This window comes from Hemicordylus capensis, chromosome 6, assembly GCF_027244095.1.
Source record: "Hemicordylus capensis ecotype Gifberg chromosome 6, rHemCap1.1.pri, whole genome shotgun sequence".
Taxonomy (NCBI): Eukaryota; Metazoa; Chordata; class Lepidosauria; order Squamata; family Cordylidae; genus Hemicordylus; species Hemicordylus capensis.
Genome location: NC_069662.1, coordinates 90,439,629 through 90,463,127, shown reverse-complemented (window position 1 = coordinate 90,463,127; position 23,499 = coordinate 90,439,629). Strand labels below are relative to the sequence as shown.

General features: G+C 43.6%; 1 protein-coding gene across 1 annotated transcript; it reads right to left on the bottom strand.

Moving 5' to 3' along the window:
- HERPUD2 (HERPUD family member 2) lies at positions 1–21,648 on the bottom strand. Its single transcript, XM_053264947.1, has 8 exons — positions 20,711–21,648; positions 14,578–14,655; positions 12,536–12,649; positions 11,282–11,436; positions 5,110–5,232; positions 3,684–4,007; positions 1,097–1,214; positions 1–739 (listed from the first exon to the last, which is right to left on the bottom strand). Exons 1-8 carry the CDS (start codon positions 20,855–20,857, stop codon positions 581–583), a joined length of 1,218 nt encoding a protein of 405 aa, XP_053120922.1. The 5' UTR covers positions 20,858–21,648; the 3' UTR covers positions 1–580.
- Positions 21,649–23,499: the final 1,851 nt, after the last annotated feature.

Here is a 23,499-nt window from a genome sequence, read left to right as displayed (position 1 = left end):
TGTGCTTCCCAATACATGTATTTTTGTTTTTAAAAAGTACAGCATGTATTAAACAGTTTGTAGTGTACTCCATCACTCTGTTCCCTTTGAAGAGCTGCTTTGTTCTTTATGGCATGAGGAAAAACAAAACATGCCACAGGCAGGTCTGCAACTCAAAACTGAGATTTATTTTAAGCAATACTACTAAAAGATTCCTAAACAAATTCTATTTTACTAGCATCTTGTCTCTGAAGTACTTCTGCTGACATTTAACAGCTCTTTAAAGGGATTCACACAACTGCAACTTTCCTGCCTCAGTGTTAACACAATTCAAACAAAAACATGGAAGACCAATTTTTTTTTACATATTCCTCTTCTTTTGATAAACAGTATTTTAAAAAGCATTTAATAGTCCACATTTGCTTAAAGTATTCATATGCATGAGAAAGCTAAAAGAGAAAAAAATACACATTTTTGTACACCATGATCAGAAAGTTTACATTATAAATCTTTTGAAATTGCACTGTATTTAAAATACCCCCCTAGAGTCAACTTTCACTTTTAAGCACAGCTGCTCTACTGCTGACAGTTCCTCCTTTGCTTAGTTGCCTACTTGTGGAGGCCCTTCAGGGATGAGGGATGTGAAGAAGGTGGTGATGAAGGACCAGGCAGAAGCCATAAACCCAGGATGCTGTTCTGTATTGACATCAACGACATCTTCGCCGCTATCTTCATCAATTCCATCATCCATAAGGCGCTCCTTTACAAAACAAATTTCCCAAGTGGTTTAACTGTTTTAATTCAGAGCAGTACAGACCATATGAATGGAAACATTCCCCCACATACAATATCTTCACACCTTCCTGCTTCTCAAGTATCATGATAATGGTGAGGAGGAATTCTGGTAGGTGGTGAGACTACCGAGAAAGAAACTATAGAAACAGACACAACATGTGAATGCTAAATGTTAACTATCTCATTTCTTTGCCCTAAGAGGGCAGAGTTCAAATGTAGTGCAGCAGTCAGTACAACTTCATCTGCAAGTTAGGACTGCTCTTCTAAAAACAAACAAAAACAAACCATTAAACATAAAAGCAAGCAAGTTGCATCCACCTACCATCTCCTCGAGTCCGGCATTGTTTACATTTTGCCCATCATGGTTCATATCTGCATTATGGTTCACTGCAGGCTGCTGGATCTCTTCTTGCCTGAATGGGAACCACCCAGCTTGGTGTCTGTTTTATAAACACAAACAATTACCAAAAACCATGTACCTAATACAATCCAAGAAAGCTGCTGAAGAAATGTATTGTAAAGGACAACAAAACAGCTCTCCGCCTGAACTCCCATTCGGCTTACTGGCAAAGCAGTAACAAAAATAAATCCCAATATTTACTAAATTGAGGGGTTCCTATCTCGTCACTCATTTATATGCCATTTTTCAATTTAAAAAGTCTCAAAGTGATTTACTTAGAAAAAATAGCAATATGGAACAGCATGATTTAGGAAAGCTTGCAGGAATTTTAAGTAAGGTTTGAAAGATTCTGATCTGGTAGTTCAGACGAACTGAAACATCAATGAAATGTTCTTGCCACAAACAAAGGACAAATAATTCACAAAACTTTTCTAACCCTATGTCAACAATTTCTTCCACCTATTACAGAAAAACTCCATGCAAGATAAGATAGTTATATTCTTCCATTGCCCTTAAACAAGTTAAGACAATACAAAACAAACCAATAGATGTTTCTTCATTAAAATGTTGTCCAAAGTAGTACAGAATTCAGGAAATGTTACATTCTCTTTTTCATTTCGATGGAGTACATGACCATCTTGATTAAAAGATTTAAGTGCCATTATTAATCTGCTTGTACAACTGAAACCCTAAAAACACATACCTGACTGTGTACAAACAGTGGGGGCATGAAATCATATATTCCTGCTATCCAAAGTTCTGTATTTTATCCCAGTCTATGTTCCAGAATGGAATCTATATGTATGTATGCTCAATCTATATGAGCCTTACTCAGGGGCAAATCTCTTTCCCCCACTGAATGTAGAGACTAGATAACATCAGGTGTGTGTAAACAGGGCATCAATTACCCAGCTCCTTTATAATGAACAATAATGCTCTCTGGGATACCTTTAATGTCCCCACTAGGCAATTCTTGGAATCTTCAGATTCAATACCCTCTGCTTGTTTTGTATTAATATGCATTTTATACTGAAGACAGTAAGTCATTAATATTACATGCACAGTATAATATTTAAATATGTCGCACATGTGTTTCTGAAAGCAACTTGAAAAAAATGACATTCCTTTTACATGCATCAAGTTGCCTGTACTACATCAATAGAATTCTACGGTGTTATTGACATCCTTAATTTTGGAAAACTAGGATACAAATAAAAATATATGTTGTTTTTAAAAAGAAAGCTATATAATTAATTTACAACTTAAATATATTTTAAATATTAATAACACCCAATTCTTAGAATAATTAGAAATTCATTGGCTAAGCTCTGGAATTCATACTTTTGAACAAACAATTTAATCATATAACAGAAAGCCATGAAAATTATTTATACTACATTCAAACTTGGGGTGGGGGGAAGATAAGTACGGTATGGTGTTCTTTGTTTATATCACAAGAGGATTATATTCTTTTTTGCCCACAGATGTCTGTACACATGTACATGCATGTATTTGCATTTTAAAAGTGAACCTGGTACAGGCCCCCTCAAATTCAGGGTACAATTTTACACTGTACCTGTTTTATTGTTGTGAGCCGCCCTGAGCAGTAGCATACTGGAGGGGTGGGATATAAAAATTTCAAATAAATAAATAAATACAGAGAAGCAGTGTACTGCTGTATGTGTTAAAGATTATGTGTGAACAGCGGTCTGAAAGTTCTAATCTGGATGTATGTACACTATACACAAATTGTGCGTTAAACATATGGCTAAGGTATCTTAAAGAGCCGGTGCAATGGCTACGAATATGAGTTATGGCCTGGGAAGGGTTAAGATTATATTTCACCTCAGCTATGAGTTTTTTTAGGTAGCCTTAAGCAAGTCATTTCCCCCCTCCCTCAGTCACTCATCTGAAAGATGGGGATAACAACAGCAGCTACTTTACAGTTTTGCACTAAGAATGAGACAGCATAAACAGAGTGCTCTGAATACAGAAAAAGTGCTAGTCAAATGTTAAAGTTCCCAGCCCACGACTACACCTCCTCCCCAATCCCTGGCTCCAACAATAATCCAGCAGGACATCCTTGGTCCTGCCTTCAGCAGCCACCACCTCTCTGGCTGCTCATGACTCAAGCAGCATCTGTTGGGAAAATCCGAAAGAGCAAACCTTATCTGCATTTTGGGACACCATGCAGGGTTACCTGACAAGATACAGTGGAGGCATGGCTTGGGAGGGCTCACCAGAGTGGAGATGTGAGGAGCTCTCACAAGGACACAGGGTAGAAGGAGGGTACATCTAGAAAGGGAGCAAGTCTGAAGAGGAGAACCAGTTGGGCAGCAGAGGGAGAACCTTTGAGATATAGAGGCAGCCAAGAGAAGTAAACCCATGGGAAGGAGGAGGAGAAGGGTGATAAAAGGAAACCCTTCTCGGAATAAGGAAAAGGGGTCCAGTGAGTGAGAGCAATGAGGTAACCCCACACCTAGACAATAAATATGTAGGATTTACTTACAGGTAAACTAGGAACATGGCTCCCATCACCATCACAAACCGACTGAAGGAGGAATAGAAATATACAATGCTAAGTAGAATAGCTGCTCTGGAGAATGTGTACATCCAGTCTAGCCAGTCGCGATTGAAGTCCTCCTCATTCATTACAGGGCCTCCCTGTGCATTCATCTGGACATTTTGATTTACAGGCCTGTTCTCTTGTGGGGCTACATTTGGTGCTGCTGGGGGCTCATTTGCAGGAGCACGATCGGAATTTGAAGGCTGTGGGGCTGGAGGACTGGCAGATTCAGTGCTGGGTGTTGCCTGGGCTGAAACTGCAGCTTGACTGCAATAATAGGAACACAAGAAACAAAGCTAGTTACTGAGCTATTTACATTCATATTTTCCATTTCACACTTTTATCTTCTGACCTACCTACACCAAATAGGTAAGATTAGTCATGCACACTAAGAACTACAAGTGTCTTTGACAAAGAAAATCTGCTACTGAGCTTACAAATGACCACTGAACAAGGAAGTACCAATTCCATGGGCCAGTTTTCCTTATTTTGGCCCAATCCACGATAGTCATCTTTTCTCATGGAAGCGTATCAATATGGAGCAGCTGCCCCATTATCACATAAAATCATGGAACAATGGCTGAAGGAAAAGAGATTATGCTTCTCCCTCAACACCATCCTCTGCACCACCTTGGGTAGATTCAGCAGGACAGCACAGGCGACAACTGACATGGCAGTACCTCTATGGAGTTCTTTCTTGGCATGGTGGCCTATTATGTGAAGGACACATGGTAGCACTGCGGCTCCCATTCCACCAAAAACACCTTGTGTAATAAACAAACCAAATGAGCTTTGATCTCAACATATGTTTGATTTGGTTCGACCATGGGGTCAACATGTTAAACACCCAGTCTGCTGTGGTTTCAACATCTCAGCCAACAATTCAACATAATACCTCACTGTGGGATTACTAGTGACCGTCAGGCAGAAGTCTCCTATAACTTTCCCTTCTTCCTTCAACCGCAATCCAAGCCTAGCATCAGCAATTTGTGTATACTGACAACTATAATCCAGGCAAGCAGGCATCTTATGTAGTAAATGTTTTGGAAATACTACAGATGGTAGCAATTCTCTGATTATTGGGTACTTAAAAGCATTATTTATCCTTTAGCTGACAAACAGTACATACAAACTTATTTAGGAGAACTGAAAAAGGCTTGGGGAAAATATCAATTGTAAATCATGTACCTGAGTAAACCAAGCATACAAAAAAGGCTACCCACAAACCAGCTTTTACAACAGATGCAATTCGTGTGGTAAGTGTTCCACTGAAGCAATGTTTCTCTCCACGAATTAGAATAACTAAGCTGTATCTTTATATCTTAAACCTACTATCTTAGTACTACTTAAAAGAATGTACCATACTCACTATTGCATATAGTACTGGCGTGCATACATCTGTTGCCACCATATCATTTGTAGTGGGCTGAAAGCAGGATATACAGGAAATCCAGCTGGTACACCTTGCCCAGGAAACTGGTTGCCTACATTGCTAAAAAAAATTAAATCAAGTTACATGCCAGGTTGTCACTTACTGAAGGAGTATAACTGCAGTTTCCAAAGTTACACATAGCAGTTTTTTGCCCTTAAAACATAATGGTGGCTCAGATCTGGGCTACTGAAGCAAGCATGTAATAAAAGCCGAGTGGCTGCTTCAGAGGAGTGGAACTAGTTGTGTATTGCCCAGCATGCATGAGAAGGGTACATTTTGGGGTTCCTACCTTCTCCTCAGTTTGCCCCATAATTGGTAGAAATATGTCGCACATCCCTCAGGGACATACTTACATGTCACAAAGTGCTTCTGGGGGAAGGAACAACAGGCAACATACAATCCCCTTATCACTGCTTCCCCTGGAAGTGCTCTGCAAGATATGCAAGTATGTCCCTGAGGGCTGCATGACCTTCGGGGCAATCAAAGGGGAAGTTAGGAAACCTGAAATTTGCCCTCCACACTATCTGTTGGACGCTGCCTTCGTAGGGAAGGCTGCTGAAACAGACAAGCAACTCTCAATTCTGCACCTGCTTCTGTAGTCCAGATCTGAGCTATACATGACAGTCTGATTTTGGGCCAGTTCTACTAAGGTAAGCCACATGATGGCACAGTGGGGAAATGACTTGACTAGCAAGCCAGAGGTTGCGGGTTCAAATCCCCGTGCATATGTTTCCCAGACTATGGGAAACACCTATATCGGGCAGCAGTGATATAGGAAGATGCTGAAAGGCATCATCTCATACTACGCAGGAGATGGTAATGGTAAACCCCTCCTGTATTCTACCAAAGACAACCACAGGGCTCTGTGGTCACTAGGAGTCTACAGTACACTTTACCTTTACCTATTAAGGTAAGAAAAGAAAAGCATTTAAATGTATTACCACTGGGTTTTTCACACACCACAGTAAAGTTGTTTTAAACTTACATCCAAGTGTTTTCCTAGCAATTAGAAGTTTAGTATTACACTGTGTTCAGATCAATAGCATTTCGGAGATTTGAATCTTTTACAGTATTGCTGCATTAAGGCCTCAGCCAATCCAGTGCTACAATAAAGTACTCATCCTTACCTGAAGCGCCACTAACAGTGGCCAAGTGCCCTGAGGCCACAGAGAGGATAATAGGTTGTACCACTTTAAAGTCATACAAAGCTACTCATATAATACTGAAGCAGAAGCACTGGTTGCTAGGTTTCATTAAAAGTGTGACAAAAACTAACATAAGCAGTGATTTGCCAATGTGAGTTTTAAGTTGGCTAGGTCAAGTGCTAAGGTGACTGAAGCAGCAGCTAGAATAATAATAAGTGAACAGCAATTCAAATTATTAGAATCATTAACAAGATTCTTTACAATGGAGAGGCCTTGTATTATCTTTCAGGAAAACATGAGTTGATGCAAGTGTATTGCATCAGATTACAATTCCATCCTAGAAAGAAAATTAGCTGCAAGATGCCACAAGAGACTTTGCTATGTACTCAGACAAGCAAGGAAATCAAACTGAGGGGACGGGAAAAAGAGAAACGTAATTGTTATGCTTTTCCCTCTTGCAAACTGGATAAAGAGGCACCTTTCAAAGTGGTGATTTTCTCCTCCTCCAAGAGAAGGGAGTTGAAAGGAAAACATTTCCCCCAAGAATCTGATTGGTCTCATTATGCCACATGCTTCTCTACAAAAACACAATTGTGCAAAGAGTAGTTGCACTGCATTCTTCCAAAGCATATCTAAGGATGTGAAACCATTATTTTAGGGTGGTGAGAGTGTGCAGAGTCATGGAGTTCAGAAATCTAATCCATGTCACAGACGGCCCACCAGCGTGGATTTAGGGACACATGCAAGGACACATTTCCTTTTAGTTAGATTTGTATTTTTATATTCCAATTTAATATTTTTATACTTTTATACCATTTTAAATGTTTTGTAAATCGCCCTGAGATTGTTTTAATGAAAGGCAGAATGAAAATCTAACAATCAATCAGTCAATCTTAGTATTGCTTATAGGCCGTCTGCACACCACAGGATCTGTCAGCAATTACTTTCCCCCCAACTGTTTATGAATACAGATTCATGACTACATGGAGAAATGTTAACCAGGCAGCTGCAGTAAGTGTAACTGAATTTGCTGTAACAGTTGCCAGCTGTCTTCATATATTGCCTAGTTTACACTAATGTTTCTCCACACAGTTGTGGACCTGTACACACAATCATGTGGAGAAACTAATCAGGGCTGGCGAGGATTTAATAGTTTGGCTTCTGTTTTTAGTTGAGATTCTGGGTGAGATTCTTTTATAATGTGCCTGGGTTTGGCTGGAGATGGGAAAACAAAGGCCGTATCCACTGATCATGGGGCGGCAATTCCAGTGGCGGTGGGGAACAGAAGGTTATGTTGGTAGGTCAGCGGATTATTACACGGGAATGGGAATCAGAAATCTAATAGCTATTTCCCCTTCCGGCTGCCCTGTCAGCTCTTTGACCTTGGGGAGCACTGCCAACCACCCTTGGAACCTCACCTTGCTCCTTTGTAATGCCAGGTCGGTCTAGAACAAATCAGAAACCATTCATGATTTGATTCTGGATTCAGGAGCCGACCTGGTCAGTATTACCGAGTCCTGGTTGGGGGAGGCTGGTGGCACAGTTGGCCCCAGCTTCTCCCTTCAGGGTACTCTGTTGAGGAGCGGGTGAGGGACCGCGGACGGGGAAGCGGAGTGGCTGTGGTCTATAAGAATAACATCTCCCTTACCAGGATCCCTGTTGAGGTGCCGGACCATATTGAATGTATGTACCTAAGTTTGGGGACCAGGGATAGATTGGGACTTTTGTCTGTGTACGATCACCCAGCTGCTCAACCGAGTCCCAAACTGGGCTGACGGACTTGGTCTTGGTGTTGGAGTCCCCCAGGCTTGTGGTGCTGGGGGACATCAATGTTCATTTTGGGACCAATTTGTCTGGAGTGGCTCAGGAGTTCATAGCAGCCATGACGACTATGGGCCTATCCCAAATGGTCTTGGGACCAACGAACATTGCTGGCCACACATTTGATTTGGTCTTTCACTCTGATCAGGGTGGTGTTCTGTGGGTGGGGACTCCTGAGATTTCCCCATTGTCATGGATGGACCACCATTTGGTTAAGGCTGGACTCACAATCACTTCCCATCTTTGCAGGGCTGAAGGACCTATTAGGATGGTCCACCAGAGAAGTTTATTGGATTCAACAGGATTCCAAGAAGCCTTGGAGGCTTCTTGGATATAAATATAAACATAAAATAAAAATATAAATAAATAAATAAATATAAAATAAAATAAAATAAAATAAAAATATGTATGGACATACCTATGTGTGGAAAACAGAAAAGGTCTCCTCCTTGTGATTTGCTGCAGAAGTGTTAATAACTCCTACAAAGCCTACATTTTGACAACCTTTGCAAACTGAAGTATTTGGTTGCACAAAATGTACATTAAAGAAACTGTTTTGATGCCCAATATTTTTAATACAGCATGCTAATGAACAGCGATGTGGGGTATCTGGAAGATTATAAATTACAAAATAGACTTCTCAAGCCCTAAATAGATTGTGCTTGATCTGGCATATTTATGTGACATACATTTAGTCAAAAACTTTTTTAAAAGTACTCCATGTTAGTGCTAAGCTATATAAGCATCTCAAACATTTTTCTAATAGCCACAGATTTGAACAGAGACACAGAATTATGAAAAAAAATTCAATAAAGCACAATTAATGTGGTATAAACATTGTATTCAAAATGAATTCAGAGCTTTATCTAGGAATCATTTTTACAGGAATACTTGTAAAAAGTTTAAAAACTATTGCAACTTCACACACTCCCAGTATTTTATAAAAACACTCCCAAACTCCCCAACAAAAAAAAAATGAGGCAGTGCTCTGTGATGGCTGGAAGTAGAACCAAAACTAAACACATTTTTAGTTTTACTTCCACTTGCAGTCCAAATAAGAATTGTAGCACTGGCTCTGCAAATCAAATGAATTCCAAACAAGTGAATTCATAACTTGATTTCTGGGCTGGATCGTAATTTATTGTTATTTTATTTCCATCCCTCTACAAATTAATAGGGCTGTATGTGTATAAGGCAGGCATACAACACTGCCTGGGGAGGGGGGCAATTTTGAAACTGTTTGATTTCCTGATATTATATTAGTATCATTATGATGCATCCTCTCTAATAAAACGCTTGGTGTCCGTCCGTGGATGGACACCAAGCGTGTGTCTGTGCCTCCCTGGCCTGTTCTGCGCATGCGCGGAGCGCATGCGCAGAACAGGGCAAGGGAGACACGACGGCCGGCACCCGGTGGCCATCTTGGGCAGCCAGAAGCGGCCGCCCCGAAGAAGCTGGGTGAGCGGCGCCGGGGAACACTGGCCGCCGCGGCCGCGGCCAGAGGACACTCGCGGCGGCAAGGGAGAGGCCCCAGGGAGCGGAGGGCCCGGCCGGAGCTGCGGGCGGCGGCGGTGGGTGGCGGGCCCGCTGGAGCCCTGGGTGGCCGCCCCGGCCGGAGACACGGGCCGCGGTGGGTGGCGGGAGGGGGAATGGCGGCGGAGGTCCAGACCGGCCCAGGGAGACGGAGGCCGGGACCGGGGGCCGAGCGAAGGCCGAAGAAAACTAAAAGCAAAAATGCAGCCTCCGCCGCTGCCTCCGAAGTCCCACCCTCCCTCCCTCCCAACTTCCGAAACCACCTTACCCTGGCCCGTGACAGTTGAGCAAAGAAAGTCCTAAATTGAGGAGGGAGAGAGGAGCTCGCAAGCAGTGCTCCTCCCTCTGCAAAGGCTCCGCCCCAAACTGGCGCTTGGGGCGGAAAGGACGCTTGCGTCCTTTCAGTCCCAAGCGCCAGTTCGGGCAGAGCCTTTGCAGAGGGAGGAGCACTGCTTGCGAGCTCCTCTCTCCCTCCTCAATTTAGGACATTCTTTGCTCAACTGTCACGGGCCAGGGTAAGGTGGTTTCGGAAGTTGGGAGGGAGGGAGGGAGGGTGGGACTTCGGAGGCAGCGGCGGAGGCAGCATTTAAAAAAAAAAACAGTAAAAGGGAGAGGAAAAGGCTAGCGCCCATTATTATAACGGGCTTCAAAACACTAGTTGTTTCATAAAATAGCATCTTTCAAAATAAAAAAAACAGTATGTGCAAAAATATAGCAGAGGCAGTTGTTCCACACCACATCACAGCCAGCAACGATACATTTCTGTCTAACAGAAAATGTTTCATTTAATGGAAGTCATGTTGATGTTACTGTCTAGGAAGCAACATTTCCTAGCAGTCAGAGCTATCTTAATTTTCTTCAGGAACCCTGTATCACCCCAGAGACTATTTCTAGGTTAAACCTTTGCATTACTGGGTTTTTTATTCTTTGCAAGCAGAAGATAGGAACAAGAATGTTTGGAATTAATCTGAGACAATTAATGGATGAAAACTAGAAAGAGGGCATTGTCTCTGTTTTAACCCTGATCAGTTTCTCTGTCTCAAACACGTGATAACATTTCCTGTCCTTTACTTTTGAGAGCCTGGAACAAAACAAGTGAAAAATACCCACTGAATCATGTCTGACATATGGTGTTGCTGTTTTATTCCATAAATTACCATGCAACAGCAGGTAAATCTTGAAAGAGAGGCCTCTCAGATGCTAATGGAAGTGCTAGATACTTAGAATACTGCTCAATATAGCACTCCCCAAGAACATCTTAGCAACCATAAATAAGAACTGAATCATTTCAAATTTAGAAAAACAGTCTTGTGCTGAGAGCAACTCTCAAATTATTTCAAGACCCTATAAACAAGAGTCATTACACATGCCCATTACAAAGAACAGATGCCCCATTTTTGCCCTTAAGAAGAAACCTGTGATCTTCTGTTGCTTGTACAGGCAAGTTTTCATACAATATTAATTTTTTAAAATCAGACTGATGAAACTTCTACCATAACATTTCAGCCACACATAATCTGCCAAAATCACTATTATGGTATGTTTAAAACAAAACAGAAAACATTTCAAAAGAGGCCCAGTTATAAAAAGATCATTTACATCTTACTTACCCTTGCATTATATATGGGAATGGATGGCTTTGCATTGGATTGCTTTGTGCTTGTGGAAGGTTGCGATGTCTTAAACCATCAGAGCTAGAGTTGCTAGTTGTATGTAAAGTTTCTTGAGAAGGTGAAGGAGTTGTTGATCTTGAATTTTCTGAACTCTTAAAATAAAATGCAATTGCCCTTAATTTCCACAGAAGCAGAGAAGAAGCATGCTTTATGCTAAAAGATCTGGTTCTCTAAAAGCATCATCAAGACATATTCTACTCTGCACCAACATCTTCCTTCAATTCTCAACTGACACTGTGTCTTCTCACACCTGAGCTTGGAATCCCTTAACCATACTCTAAACACACATATGCCCTTGCTTCTTCTACACATACGCTTGCTGGCCAAAATAAGTTTTCACTTGTCTCATAACCATTATAATTCAGAGTAAAGGGGTAAAGAGACAGGGGGCCAAAACTGAAATCATAATGGGAGCATATGCTGTGGTTGCCATGGGAGTGTCACAGTTTCCTTGTTGCAAGTAACTTCTGCCTGGCTGGTGACATTTGCAAGGATCGTCTATATGACTTGCCACCACAATGATGGAAATCTTCATGGTCCATACAATATACTCCTAATAAATAAGCATCACTGACAGTAAGAGTATAATAGAGCTAACAGTTTTTTTCACAGTTCAAACTACATACAACAGAATCAAAATTCCCTGTCTCCTAACTTGTGGCAAACACACACACATTTTTGTTTTGTTTTGTTTTGAATTAAACAAGATTAACTGCCTATACAGCCCATCAAGTATAAACAGTTGTCACAATTTTCCCCTAAAAGAAAGAACCTTCTAAGAAGAAAAAAAATTGAAGAAAGTTGCTGTGAAGTTGGCCCATATTCTTAACAGTGCTCTCTGAATGTTTTCTGAGAGGAAGAACACAAATTATAAACAAAACACAGGAAGATTTCGACACACCATGCTGAGTGAACACAGGATCCCAAGATCAATAACATGATTTTTAAAATTTAAAACTTAAGTAGTTCAGATATCTTACCATTGTTCTATACTTCCCAGGACCTGTTTCACTGTGTAATTCAATAATTTCAAATTTTGATACTATTTTTGAATTTGTAATGGGCAGAACAGTTGATTTATACTAACCCCTAGACAAATTCTACGTGATCATTAAATTACTGTCAGGACATATACTAAAATGGTACTGCTGACAGAGCTTAATTATTACATCTTACACAAAGCCAACTCACCGAAATGTTGCTAGATGTTGATGATCCATCATTTTCTCTACCAGCATCAGGCTTTGGAGAACTCGGGGGTGTCCGTGAAGAACATACTAGGTGAACCATATGATATTCATCTTGCTAAAATACAAATGTGTACTTTTAGCAGCAGAATTTAACAGATTTTCAGAAAAAAGGCTACACATAATTACAGCTAAATGGCACAGACAGTAGTAGCTATTCAAGTTACCTGACGTTTAAACTATTGTTATTTTAGAGCAGATGCAACTGCTGATGCACTTCTAGATGTTTCTGTACTCACATGGAGGAGTAAAATTTGTTTCAACAAGAATACTCATCAGGAAAAAGTACATTAGTGACTAAGATTCTTAAACATGTATTTAAAAAGGAGCTACACTAGAGAATTATACAATCACTCCATTCCTTACTAAAACTATTCCTTCTATCTAAAACCCAATCCCCCCTCACTTTTCTAATTAAAACTTAGGAATGCAAAAAGGGAAATCTGATGTATGGGGTGCGTGTGTGCACATAAGATCAGAAGAGGTAAAAATACTAAATTTGAGCTTTTCCATCAGAAGAATAACGTATTTGAGTAAAGAGGTCTTCATCCACATCCATTCACACATACTCTGGGCACATTCCTCATGATGATCCAGGCTGGTGGGAAAGTGGCAATCCTAGATCCAAGCAGCACGCACACTCAAAGTTCTCACAACACAAAAGTGAAAATACAGGACCTGCAATTGCACCCAGCCCACAATGACTGGGGCTTCTGTGGGTTGGGTGTGATTGTAAGCCCTATATCCAGGGGCGAAGCTATCATTAGGCAAACAGGTTCAAAGAACTCAGGCCGCCACACCTCAGGGGTCGCGCCTTGCGGCCCCAACACACACATACCGGGCATCTGGCATCAGATGTGGGGGGGCTGGTTTAGCTCCCGAGCAGGAGTTAAATGACCATCGCTGCGTTCGCAGCATGGCCAGGAGCAGATCTTCCCTGCCTTAAAGGCAGGGAGAGCTGCTTCTGGCTGCGCTGCGAATGCAATGCTGGCCTCGATCTAGATCCCAAACGGCCACACAGCCCTGTCCAGGGGTTAGATGTCCAGCGCAGCGCAGCCAGGAGAGGCTCTTCTGTGTATGTATGGTCAGTCTGAATGTCAGGGACTTAACATTTGTTCTTCCTCTAAAATGCACAGTTGCAGGGTATTTTGGAAGTATTCTAGGGTGCACGCTTTACTTATGGGAGGCAAGTTTAACATGCTGTTTGGTGGTGTGTGTCTGTATCCTAGAACACAACCTAGAATATTCTTGAATCATGCAGGGTTTCTGCAGTAGACAACCAGAGGTTCTGTAGCACGATGATCAGTATGATAGGCTTCCTGTGGGTTGGAAGCTGGACGTCCACTGCATTATGACTGTTTTCATAAGTTCTGTTTTCTGCAATTCTTTGCTCTCTTAAAGGTTGTGTATATTGTTTGTTTTTATATAGAGGGCACATTCTCACGATGACCTGGGCTGACAGGAATCCTAGATTCAAGTGGTGTGTGCACTCCCAATGTGTCTTGAGAAGCCGAGAGGATGTAGGCAGTAGGGGGGCCAGTCCAGTGGCAGCCCGCTCGCCCCACCCCCTGACGTCAGATGCAGGGGTTAGCCACACCCCCATATCTGATGTCAGACATGGGGGGCATGGTCTGGCTCCTGAATGGGGCCGTGCGGCCCCGTTCGGGAGCTAGATCGAGGCCAGTGTTGCATTCGCAGCGCAGCCAGAAGTGGCTCTCAATCTCATAACAGTAATTTCCCTTATGCACATTGCTAACTAGAGTAATAAAAAAACAATACATGTCATATTGTGGTCCCCCTCCCCCCAATTCACAAATATATTTTGTATTAGGTTCCCCCACACCACCCTATGCAATTGCACATCTGAGTTATTTCCATTCAGCAAAGCAATAACCACTGTATACTTTAACACAACTTCCTTTAGAATTTGTGGTGCTTTTACAAGTAGTGGTTTTACTTGAAGCATAGTTTTAAAGGAAAGCTTACTTTTCTGAGAATATCTTTCAGCTGCAGGTGATCGGGAAGCAATCTGCCAGAATACACCAGCCTCTGATCCTTTGTAGACTAAGAGATGGGACAAAGGAAGAATTCATCTTTTTTTCCCAGCTGTACTGCTTTAGAGCTGGAAACAACATTTGTAGATGAAAAACACTTAACAATTCCGGCTCCACTCCATTAATATTTGAAATATACAGTCATCCCTCGCCAACGGCAGTTTTTCCAATTGTGGATTGGTGAGAGGTTTTTTGTGATATGAGTTTTTTTCGACAATTTGGATTCAGAGGTTCAATCCTCATTCCTCTTGCTGAGCCTGCCAACTCCTCACAATTTAAAGTGATTTTGAGGGGTTTGAGGGGTTCAGAAGTGCCTTTGAGCACTTTTGGAGGGGGGAGTTCAAAATCTTCCAGAGGTTCAATGTGCTCACTCCTCTTGCTTATTCTTGGTGATTTTAGGCAATTTTTTGTATTTCTTTGATTTTTTTGGTCTTTTTGTGACTGCAGTTCCCCTAACCCCTTGATTCCCACAGATTTCAATTGCTCACAAACTGCCAATTTGCCAACCACAAGGTTTTGCCAGAACGGAACCCTTGCGGTTGGTGAGGGATAACTGTACATCAACACTTTTTAGAATTTCTCCCTTTTACATTTAATTTGATCACACACAATATAAACAAGCACCATATCACCTTTGGCACAATTTATCAAACTAGTTCCTTATCATCAGACGTATACACATACTTGCTTCTCAGAATAGCCTCTCTTTAGTATCTTCCCACTCTATCTCTCTCAGAAGATTATCAATATGTCAAACAGAGCTTCAGAGATATGGAACAATAAGAAATATATCTCCATGTATATAACTGTATTTTTAAAATATTGGTCACTGCCAACTTTGAATGTAAGCATCTGGGGTATTACTTTTTAAAAAACATTAGGGGAAGTGTCACACTTTCTTTGGAGTAAAATGTTTGTGACTGAAAACAAAGAGAAACTTCCATACTCTTACAAAGCTAATTGTCAAGCAATTTTGTCCTACATCTAGAAATACATCTATGACATCCCAATAGCCTTTAGTAAGCAACTCCATGTTTGTACTCCTAGCTGATCTATTGGTTATGAATGCTTAGTATTAAAGTTCACTTTTCTGTGGTCGGATCAGTTTATATTTTTGCTACAGTGAAGTTACCAGATCCAATTTCTTAAAACAGTCCTGGTTTCTATGCAAACTGACAACAGATTCCATCTTCACGCAGGACTGACTCAAATGTCAAAGCACATTTCAGGTAGACACGTTAAATGATTTAAATGGCTCTATTCTACAGTAACACACTCCAGGGCTGGAATCCAAAGTATTACATTTGATGTTCCACACATGCAGAGAACTTTTCAGATCTTCCTTCCACCAGCAGTCCCCCTATTCCCCAAAATATTCTCCAGAGTTCAGAAAGCTATTCAGAGGGATACCTTATGAAACATGAAGGGCTGCCACTAGAAGCAAATATTGCTCTCATGTACTAAAGGAAAGTGATCCTGGCCAAAAACACCCCTAAGTTGTATGCATGAGTCAAGGAACTGAAAACTATGTACACAGGCATTTGCAGCACAATCCCATGAATTTTCACCTGCAAGTCTCATGAAGGCACACCCTCTCTCCTGCTGTTGCTCCCCTGCAACTGGTATTTAGAGGCATCTTGCCTCTGAGGCTGGAGGTGGCCTGTAGCCATCAAACATGGCTACTAGTTTGATGGCTAGATCAAACCTTGCCTCTGGTAATCTTGCCTCTGAGGCTGGAGGTAATCCAGCCTCAGACTGGAGGTAGCCTGTAGCCATCAAACTAGTACCCATTAATAGATTTGTCCAAACCCATTTCAAAGCCATCCCAGCTAGTGGCCATAGATAATTGCATAGATTAATTATGCGCTGTGTGGAAAAGTACTTCCTTTTGTCGGTCCTAAATTTCCTGGCTATATGTTTCATGGAATAACTCCTGGTCCTACAGAGGGACAAAAAATTATCTCAGTCCACTCTCTCTACTCCATGCATCATTCTATACACCTCTATCATGTCTCCCCTTAGTCGTCTCTTTTCCAAACTAAAAAGCCTCAGATGCTGTAGCCTTGCCTCATAAGGAAGGTGCTCCAGTCTCCTGATCATCTTGGTTGCCCTCTTCTGCACCTTTTCCAGTTCTACAATGTCCTTCTTAAGATAGGGAGACTAGAACTGTGTGCAGTACTCCAAATTTCGCTGCACCAGAGATCTGTCTAAGGGCATTATATTATAATATAATATATTATTTTTATTTTCAATTCCCTTCCCAATGATCCCTAGCATGGAATTTGCCTTTTTCACAGCTACCACACACTGAGCCTACACTTGAACCCAATCTCTTGCTCCTGGTCAGCCACTGACAGCTCAGATCCCATCAGTGTATATGTGAAGTTGGGATTTTTTGCTCCAATATGCATCACTTTACACTTGCTTACAATGAACCACATGTCCCATTTTGTTGCCCACTCAATTTGGAGAGATCTGTTTGGAGCTCTTCACAATCTCTTTTGGATTTCCCTACCCTAAAAAGTTTATCATCATCTGAAAATTGGGCCACTTTGCTACTTACTCCAACTTTATGAACAAGTTAAAGAGAACTGGTCCCAATACAGATCCCTGGGGGGGGGCACTTCTTACTTCCCTCCATTGTGAAAACTCTCCATTTATTCCTTCTGTTTCCTGTCCTTCAACCAGTTAGCAATCCATACATGAACCTGTCCCTTTATCCCGTAACTGCTAAGTTAACTCAAAAGCTTTTGGTGGGGAACTCTGTCAAAAGCTTTTTGGAAGTCCAAGTATACTATGTCAACTGGATCACCTTTATCCACATGGCTGTTGACACTCTCAAACAACTCCAAAAGGCTAGTAAGGCAAGCCTTGCCTTTGCAGAAGGCATGATGGTTCTCCTTCAGCAAGGCCTATTCTTCTATATGTTTAACAATTTTGTCCTAAGTATGCTTTCTATCAGTTTACCAGGCACAGATGTGAAACTAACCACCCTGTAATTTAATCCCCCCGGGTTCCTTCTTGAAAAATCAGACTTACATTACCTGCTTTCCAGTCCTCTGGTTCAGAGCCTGATTGTAGGACCAAGTTACATAGATTTGCTAGGAGATCAGCAATTTCACATTTGAGTTCCTTCAGAACTCTTGAGAGGATGCCATCTGGCCCTGGCAATTTGTTAATTTTTAGTTTTTCAAGACAGTTCAGAACATATTCCCTCATCGCCTCAAATTGGCCCAGTTCTTCAGCCTCTAAGCCTGAGATACTCAGTTCCATAAAGGGTATATGGTCAGTATCCTCCACCGTGAAGACAGATGCAAAGAACTCGCTCGGCTTCTCTGCAATCTCCTTAATAATCCATTCTACACCCTCATCGTCTAAAGGTCCAACTGCCACCCTGGCAGTTATTTCTGCTTCCGATATATTTAGAGAGATTCTTGTTTTCCCCTTGACACTTCTAGCTATATGCTCCTCAAACTCTCTTTTTGTATCCCTTATGGTCTTCAAGTTCCATGCTTTCTGGAGTGATTTAACCCTCCTGGCTTTCCCTTTCAGCACGTACTTGACATGCAATAACACATACAAATTTAAATTCATTTGGAATATAAACCAAATAAGGCAAATGCATTTGACAATTCAATAGTATGTCCAAATAGTATGTCCAGAGCAGTGCGAGTCTATCCCCCATGAACTCTCCTGGACTAACAGCTGCCTCAAGTCCATCCGTTTGACAAGCACTGTCAAATGCGCTGTGCCCATGCCTTCCACTTGCTTGCTCTGACAATCCAAACTTGAATAAAGAAGTTGCCAGATTCCCAGTGATCTGGCCATGATTTAGGGAGATCCAAAGGTCATTTGGTGGTGAGCAGCTGCTCAAATCTCAGTTCTTTACTCAACTTGCTATTTTAATACATTTATTTTAATTTGAATAACTACACGGAATATTAATGCACGTTTGTACAGAGTATCCTCTTTATACCACCAGCTCTATATTTAATATGATTTAAACACTGCACAGGAAACTAGGAAGAAACTTCAACCTTGTAATCTCTCTAGCAGTAGGTCATGGCAATTTTGCCACAGGCTATTAAGTACTAATCCCAACAGATCTCAAAACTTTCCTTATCAGTTACAACACATTCACACTGTATTCTAGATAACATGTGCAATTGAGGCATCACATTTTCCACATCATGCACACAATATACCATTTAACTCAAACACACTTGAAGAATTTACTCTGGCAAGAAAAAGTTAGCTTCATTTTCAATGTCAGTGCCTGACATCCCAAGTACAATCTGCATGAGAGAATACATCTGACTGTACATGGAGGAGTGGGATGGTTTTCAGCAATCCCCCCTTCTCTTTGCAGCCACCTGTAGCCTCAGGGACATTTTAGGAGTCACACCTGGCAGCAGAAGAAAGAGGAAAATCACCAAAAGCCACCCTTCTCTCTGTGCAGACATGGATGGGTTTCCCCTTGCTCTGTCAGGCAACAGGCTTCATTTCTCTAAAGACCAAGTAAAACAGGAGAAAGGCAGGTGTGAAACCTGCTGAGAGAGCCAAAAGTACTGTCAACCTAGCATGTTTACCTATGCATCTTGGAGAGAGAGATTTTTGGCAAAGGTTGCCAGGGATGTATGAACTACAGCAAACTCTGAAATATGCTTCTTTTTAAAAATGAAACTTATTTTGAATGAGATTTCAGTTATTGTTCAGAAAACAATGATAAAGGGAGGGGCAAATGAGCTAGAGAAAATAATGCTAGAGAAAAATAGTTTAAATGGAAGAGCATGCCTTTGTTGTCAGGCTACGAGGAGTGTGGGAAACTAGGAACAGATAGTGCCTTGCTGGGCTGGACCTTGTATGGATGGGGTTACCACACCGCAGAAAGAATCTGGCCACTGTGTTACCCAAAAGATGTCAGAGAAAAAGGGATGTTTACAGCCTGGGAGAGGTTCAGCTAGGGCATCAGGAATTTTAACAGTAGCAAAACAAAAGGCAGGAGAGCCAACACCAAGTTTGCTGCTACATGCACACTTAAAAGAAGCTACAGCCAATTTCAGCTTCTTCATGAGTGAATCTACATGATGCAAGTTTTGCAAAACTTGCCATTACTACTCTACATTTTCAGGCAAACCTTTAAAATCTATTAGGCTACACTTAAAAATTGTAATGTATGAAGTGGCCCTTGCTGTCTTGAATGACCAAAACAGGATTCTACAAGAAAGATTAAGGATGGGGAAAACAGAAGGTGGTTGGACTGCATTGCCATCCTTTTGCCTACAGCTGAAGACCTGAATGCTCAGGGAGTGGAGAGATCAGAGGATGGGACTGGTTGGCTTGAGCAACACCTGACCGGGACTAACAGCCTGGTTGGGAGAATCTCTGAACAGGAGAAGCTGAACTCCTTTGTGCTGCCTGTTGCAATGGGAGGCCAAGAAAGGCAGTCTCCGGCACTTATTGGAGCACATCCTGGAGAAGTGGGTTGTCAGCAGAGAGGAGATAGGGAGGTGGTTGGATGCTGGCTATAGTGCCTGGCCAAGGTAGGAGCACCACTGTAGGAGATGGGGATCCTGTTCCCATCTTCTGAGCCGCCCAATTACATTCTGCCCTGTGGTGACACCTGTATGGGTAGCACAGGTGCTTGTTCCTACCTGGCTACGGTAGGAGCACCACAGCGATTCTGCCCCCATCTCCCTCGGGAGAAGCAGGATCGCAGCAGAGAGGCAGATGAGATGGACAGAACAGTGGCTGTGTAGCAGCAGGGGGCAGCTATCTCGACTGGCCCTAATTTAATGGTTCATTTAGTAGCAGCCGGGCACAAAGGGGGAAGCATTGCCTGGCATGCAGGGAAGTGGTGGGGAAAGCTTCGCCGGCGACATTTACGAACATCATCAGGCTGCAGTTGGAGCAGGACCCGTAAAAACCGAGCAGGGGCGACTGTAGACGGCAGACCCTGGGCGGAGGGCGCGGGGGCAGAAGCGCAGATGTCGCCCGGCACAGCCGCACACCAGGGGCCCGCCCTGGGCCATCTCTGTCGTCGAGGGAGGGAAAGGGAGGCTCACCGGCTTGCTGGGGTACACCTTGGAGAGGTGCCACTTCAGCCTGCCCACGGTCCAGTCGAGGAAGCAGCTGATGGTCTGGTCGGTGTATTTCTGGTTGGGCGCTTTGATGATGAGGGTGACGGGCGGCCCCGCCACGGGAGCCTCCATCCTCGTCGGGGCTGGCCGCGGCTTAGACGGCGGCGGGGAGAAGGAGAACGGGCTCAGCAGCAGCAGCAGCGGCGGCGGCAGCAGGAGAAGGAGGAGAAGCGTCTTCGGGGTGCGAGAGCAGCGGCGAGGCCCCGGGTGCCCATCTCCGTCCGCTGGGAGCTGCTGCTATTGCGGCTTCCTCCCCCAGCCCAGCCTGCGGCCAGCGGCGTCACACACTAGGCCCGCGCAACAAGGGCCCGAGCCGGGCCTCGACGTTACTCGCGGCCGCCCCAAGAGCAAGCCGCCAGCCGGTCTCCCGAGCAGCCTTCCCGGCCCTACAGCGAGTCTAAAATGGAGGCCGGAAAAACAACTAACCGCCCGCCCTGCCTTGCTAAGCGCTCGGCGGCAGCGCCTGCTCCAGAGCGTGGGCACCAGGGGGCGCTGTGAGGCAGCGGCCGGAACCCAACTGAGCGTGTGCGGGAAGAACCGGCTGAGGGCTGGAGGAGGAAGTCGAGCGAGACGCGCAGGGCGGGGGGTTTTTGCAGCTCCTGACCGCGTTTTGTGTTGTTTTGCCCTCCACACAGCTGTGTGTGTGTGAGACAGGCAAGAAGAATTCACCACAGGGCGCGTTCTCGTGAGCTGATGAATTTCTGTCAGGCAGCAGCTGTTAGCTGCACAAGACTGAAGCCCGCCCGGACAGCAAAAAGGTGGTAGCGAATAAGCGAAAGGGGAGCGGCGGGGTTTGAAGAATGGTAGAAGAAAGGAAAATAAAAGATTGGTTTTGGCAGGAAGAGAGGAAGGAGGACAGCTTAGGAATGCACCCCGTCTCGGCTGTTCTGAGGCCAAAAAATGAGGTTGCCTCCCCCCGGGGTGGGGGGCGTACTCAGTGAGTATTCCATAGCGAGGGGCGGGGTGTTAAAGCCAGAGGAGGGCCACCTCTCTCTTTCCAGTGCCTCTTGATCATCTCCCGGCTTCCGGCTGGTCAAAGGCTGAGGGAAGGATCAGTGGTAGAAGCACATCATCTTGCTCCTAACTCTGGCATAGACTCCAGCAGGCAGAGCTTCGTTTGGGACCGTTCTCAGTCTTGGGACTTTATTTTCTGAGGCTTCTAAGACTCAGCCCTGCAATAGCTGGACCTGTATAGAAGAGTGAAGTGCCTCTGAGCATGTACAGAGTTGCGAGCTAGACGCCTAGCGCAATTTAATGTGGTATTAAGAAGAAGGGATTCAGGGAGTGTGCGGCTTCCAACCACAGTGTTGAACCTGAGCATTTCTCTCCCTTGGCGGTTTAAGGACTGTCAACACCTATATTCTACCAAAGACAACCACAGGGCTCTGTGGTCACCAGGAGTCGACACCACCGACTCAACAGCACACTTTACTTTTGAAACAGAAAGAGAGGACAAGAAGCCGCTTGATTCTTCCCCCTCCCCTTACATTTTAACTGCCTTCTGCAAACCTGGAAATCAGAAAGCAATGGTTTTGTTGATCACAGCCAGCTGTGAGTGTTATGGCATTTTTCCTAGGATTGTCACCTCTTTTGGTGGCCCTGCTCCAGAACTTTTTATAGCTGCCCGTGACACAGTAATTTAGCAGGTGACACTTCCTGGCACAGAAATAAGTGGTTGCTTGAAGGCATTGGAATAGGGCCAGATAAAAGGTGGCAATCCTGGTAGGACAGTGGCACGATGCCCAGCCCAGTAAGGACACTTGAGTTCTCCTGTGGTTTTCATCAGTAGTTCATCTGTGGCAACTGTATGCATTGATGAGTTTGTGATTCTAACAGGCTCAGAACAGCAATATTGGCACCATACCCTGTCTGGATCAGAGAACTGGAAGTGAATTTTGATGACATATTCAAATCTTTTGTGAATGGATGGCAGTTAGAGGTGGTGCAGATCTTTTGTTTCCCATTCAGTTATTGGTATCAAGTTTAGCTCTGAGGTGGGTGCAGATAAAAACACTCTACAGATCTCATTAAAATATTGTTCAAAGGGAATACAAGTGATACCCGATCTTCTTGCTTTTGTTTAATGGAAAATGTAAAGTGTACCGTCAAGTCGTTTTTTTACTCCTGGCTCCCTCAGAGTCCTGTGGTTTTCTTTGGTAGAATACAGGAGGGGTTTACCATTGCCTCCTCCCACACAGTATGAGATGATGCCTTTCAGCTTCTTCCTATATATCTGCTGCTCGATATAGTACCAGCAGGGATTCGAATCAGCAACCTTCTGCTTGTTAGTCAAGCATTTCCCCGCTGCACCGCTTAAGGTGGTCCTGCCTTATATTGAGTGAGACCACTGGTTCACCTCACTCAGTATTGACTGTGAGGCGCTTCACATGATTGGTGTGAAGTGCCGAAGGAGGTTCTGCGGGGAGAGCGGGCTTAGACCACTCTCTCCGCAGACGAGCAGCTGCACGTAGCTGGGTGGCCGGATCCACCACCCATACAACTGCCGGCTCTGTCACGGAGCCAACAGGGGTGGTAAGGATTGGGGGCCATGGATTGGCAGCCCCCGGAAGTTCCAGGATGCTCTGCATGAGTGCGCAGGGCATCCTGGAGGGACCTCCGAACCTGGGAGGTTGTTTGCAGCCTCCCGGCGAGGGTCTCCTCATGTGTTGCCAGGGCGCGGGGCCACGCCGTGGCAGCACACAATCAGAAAACCT

Coding starts and splice junctions, on each gene's coding strand:
- HERPUD2 (XM_053264947.1), bottom strand. CDS start 20,857: ATGGAGGCTCCCGTGGCGGGGCCGCCCGTCACCCTCATCATCAAAGCG. Junction 5,233..11,281: donor TTCCCATATATAATGCAAGG/GTAAGTAAGATG, acceptor AATTTTTTTTAG/CAATGTAGGCAACCAGTTTC. Junction 4,008..5,109: donor CGCCAGTACTATATGCAATA/GTGAGTATGGTA, acceptor CTATTATTGCAG/TCAAGCTGCAGTTTCAGCCC.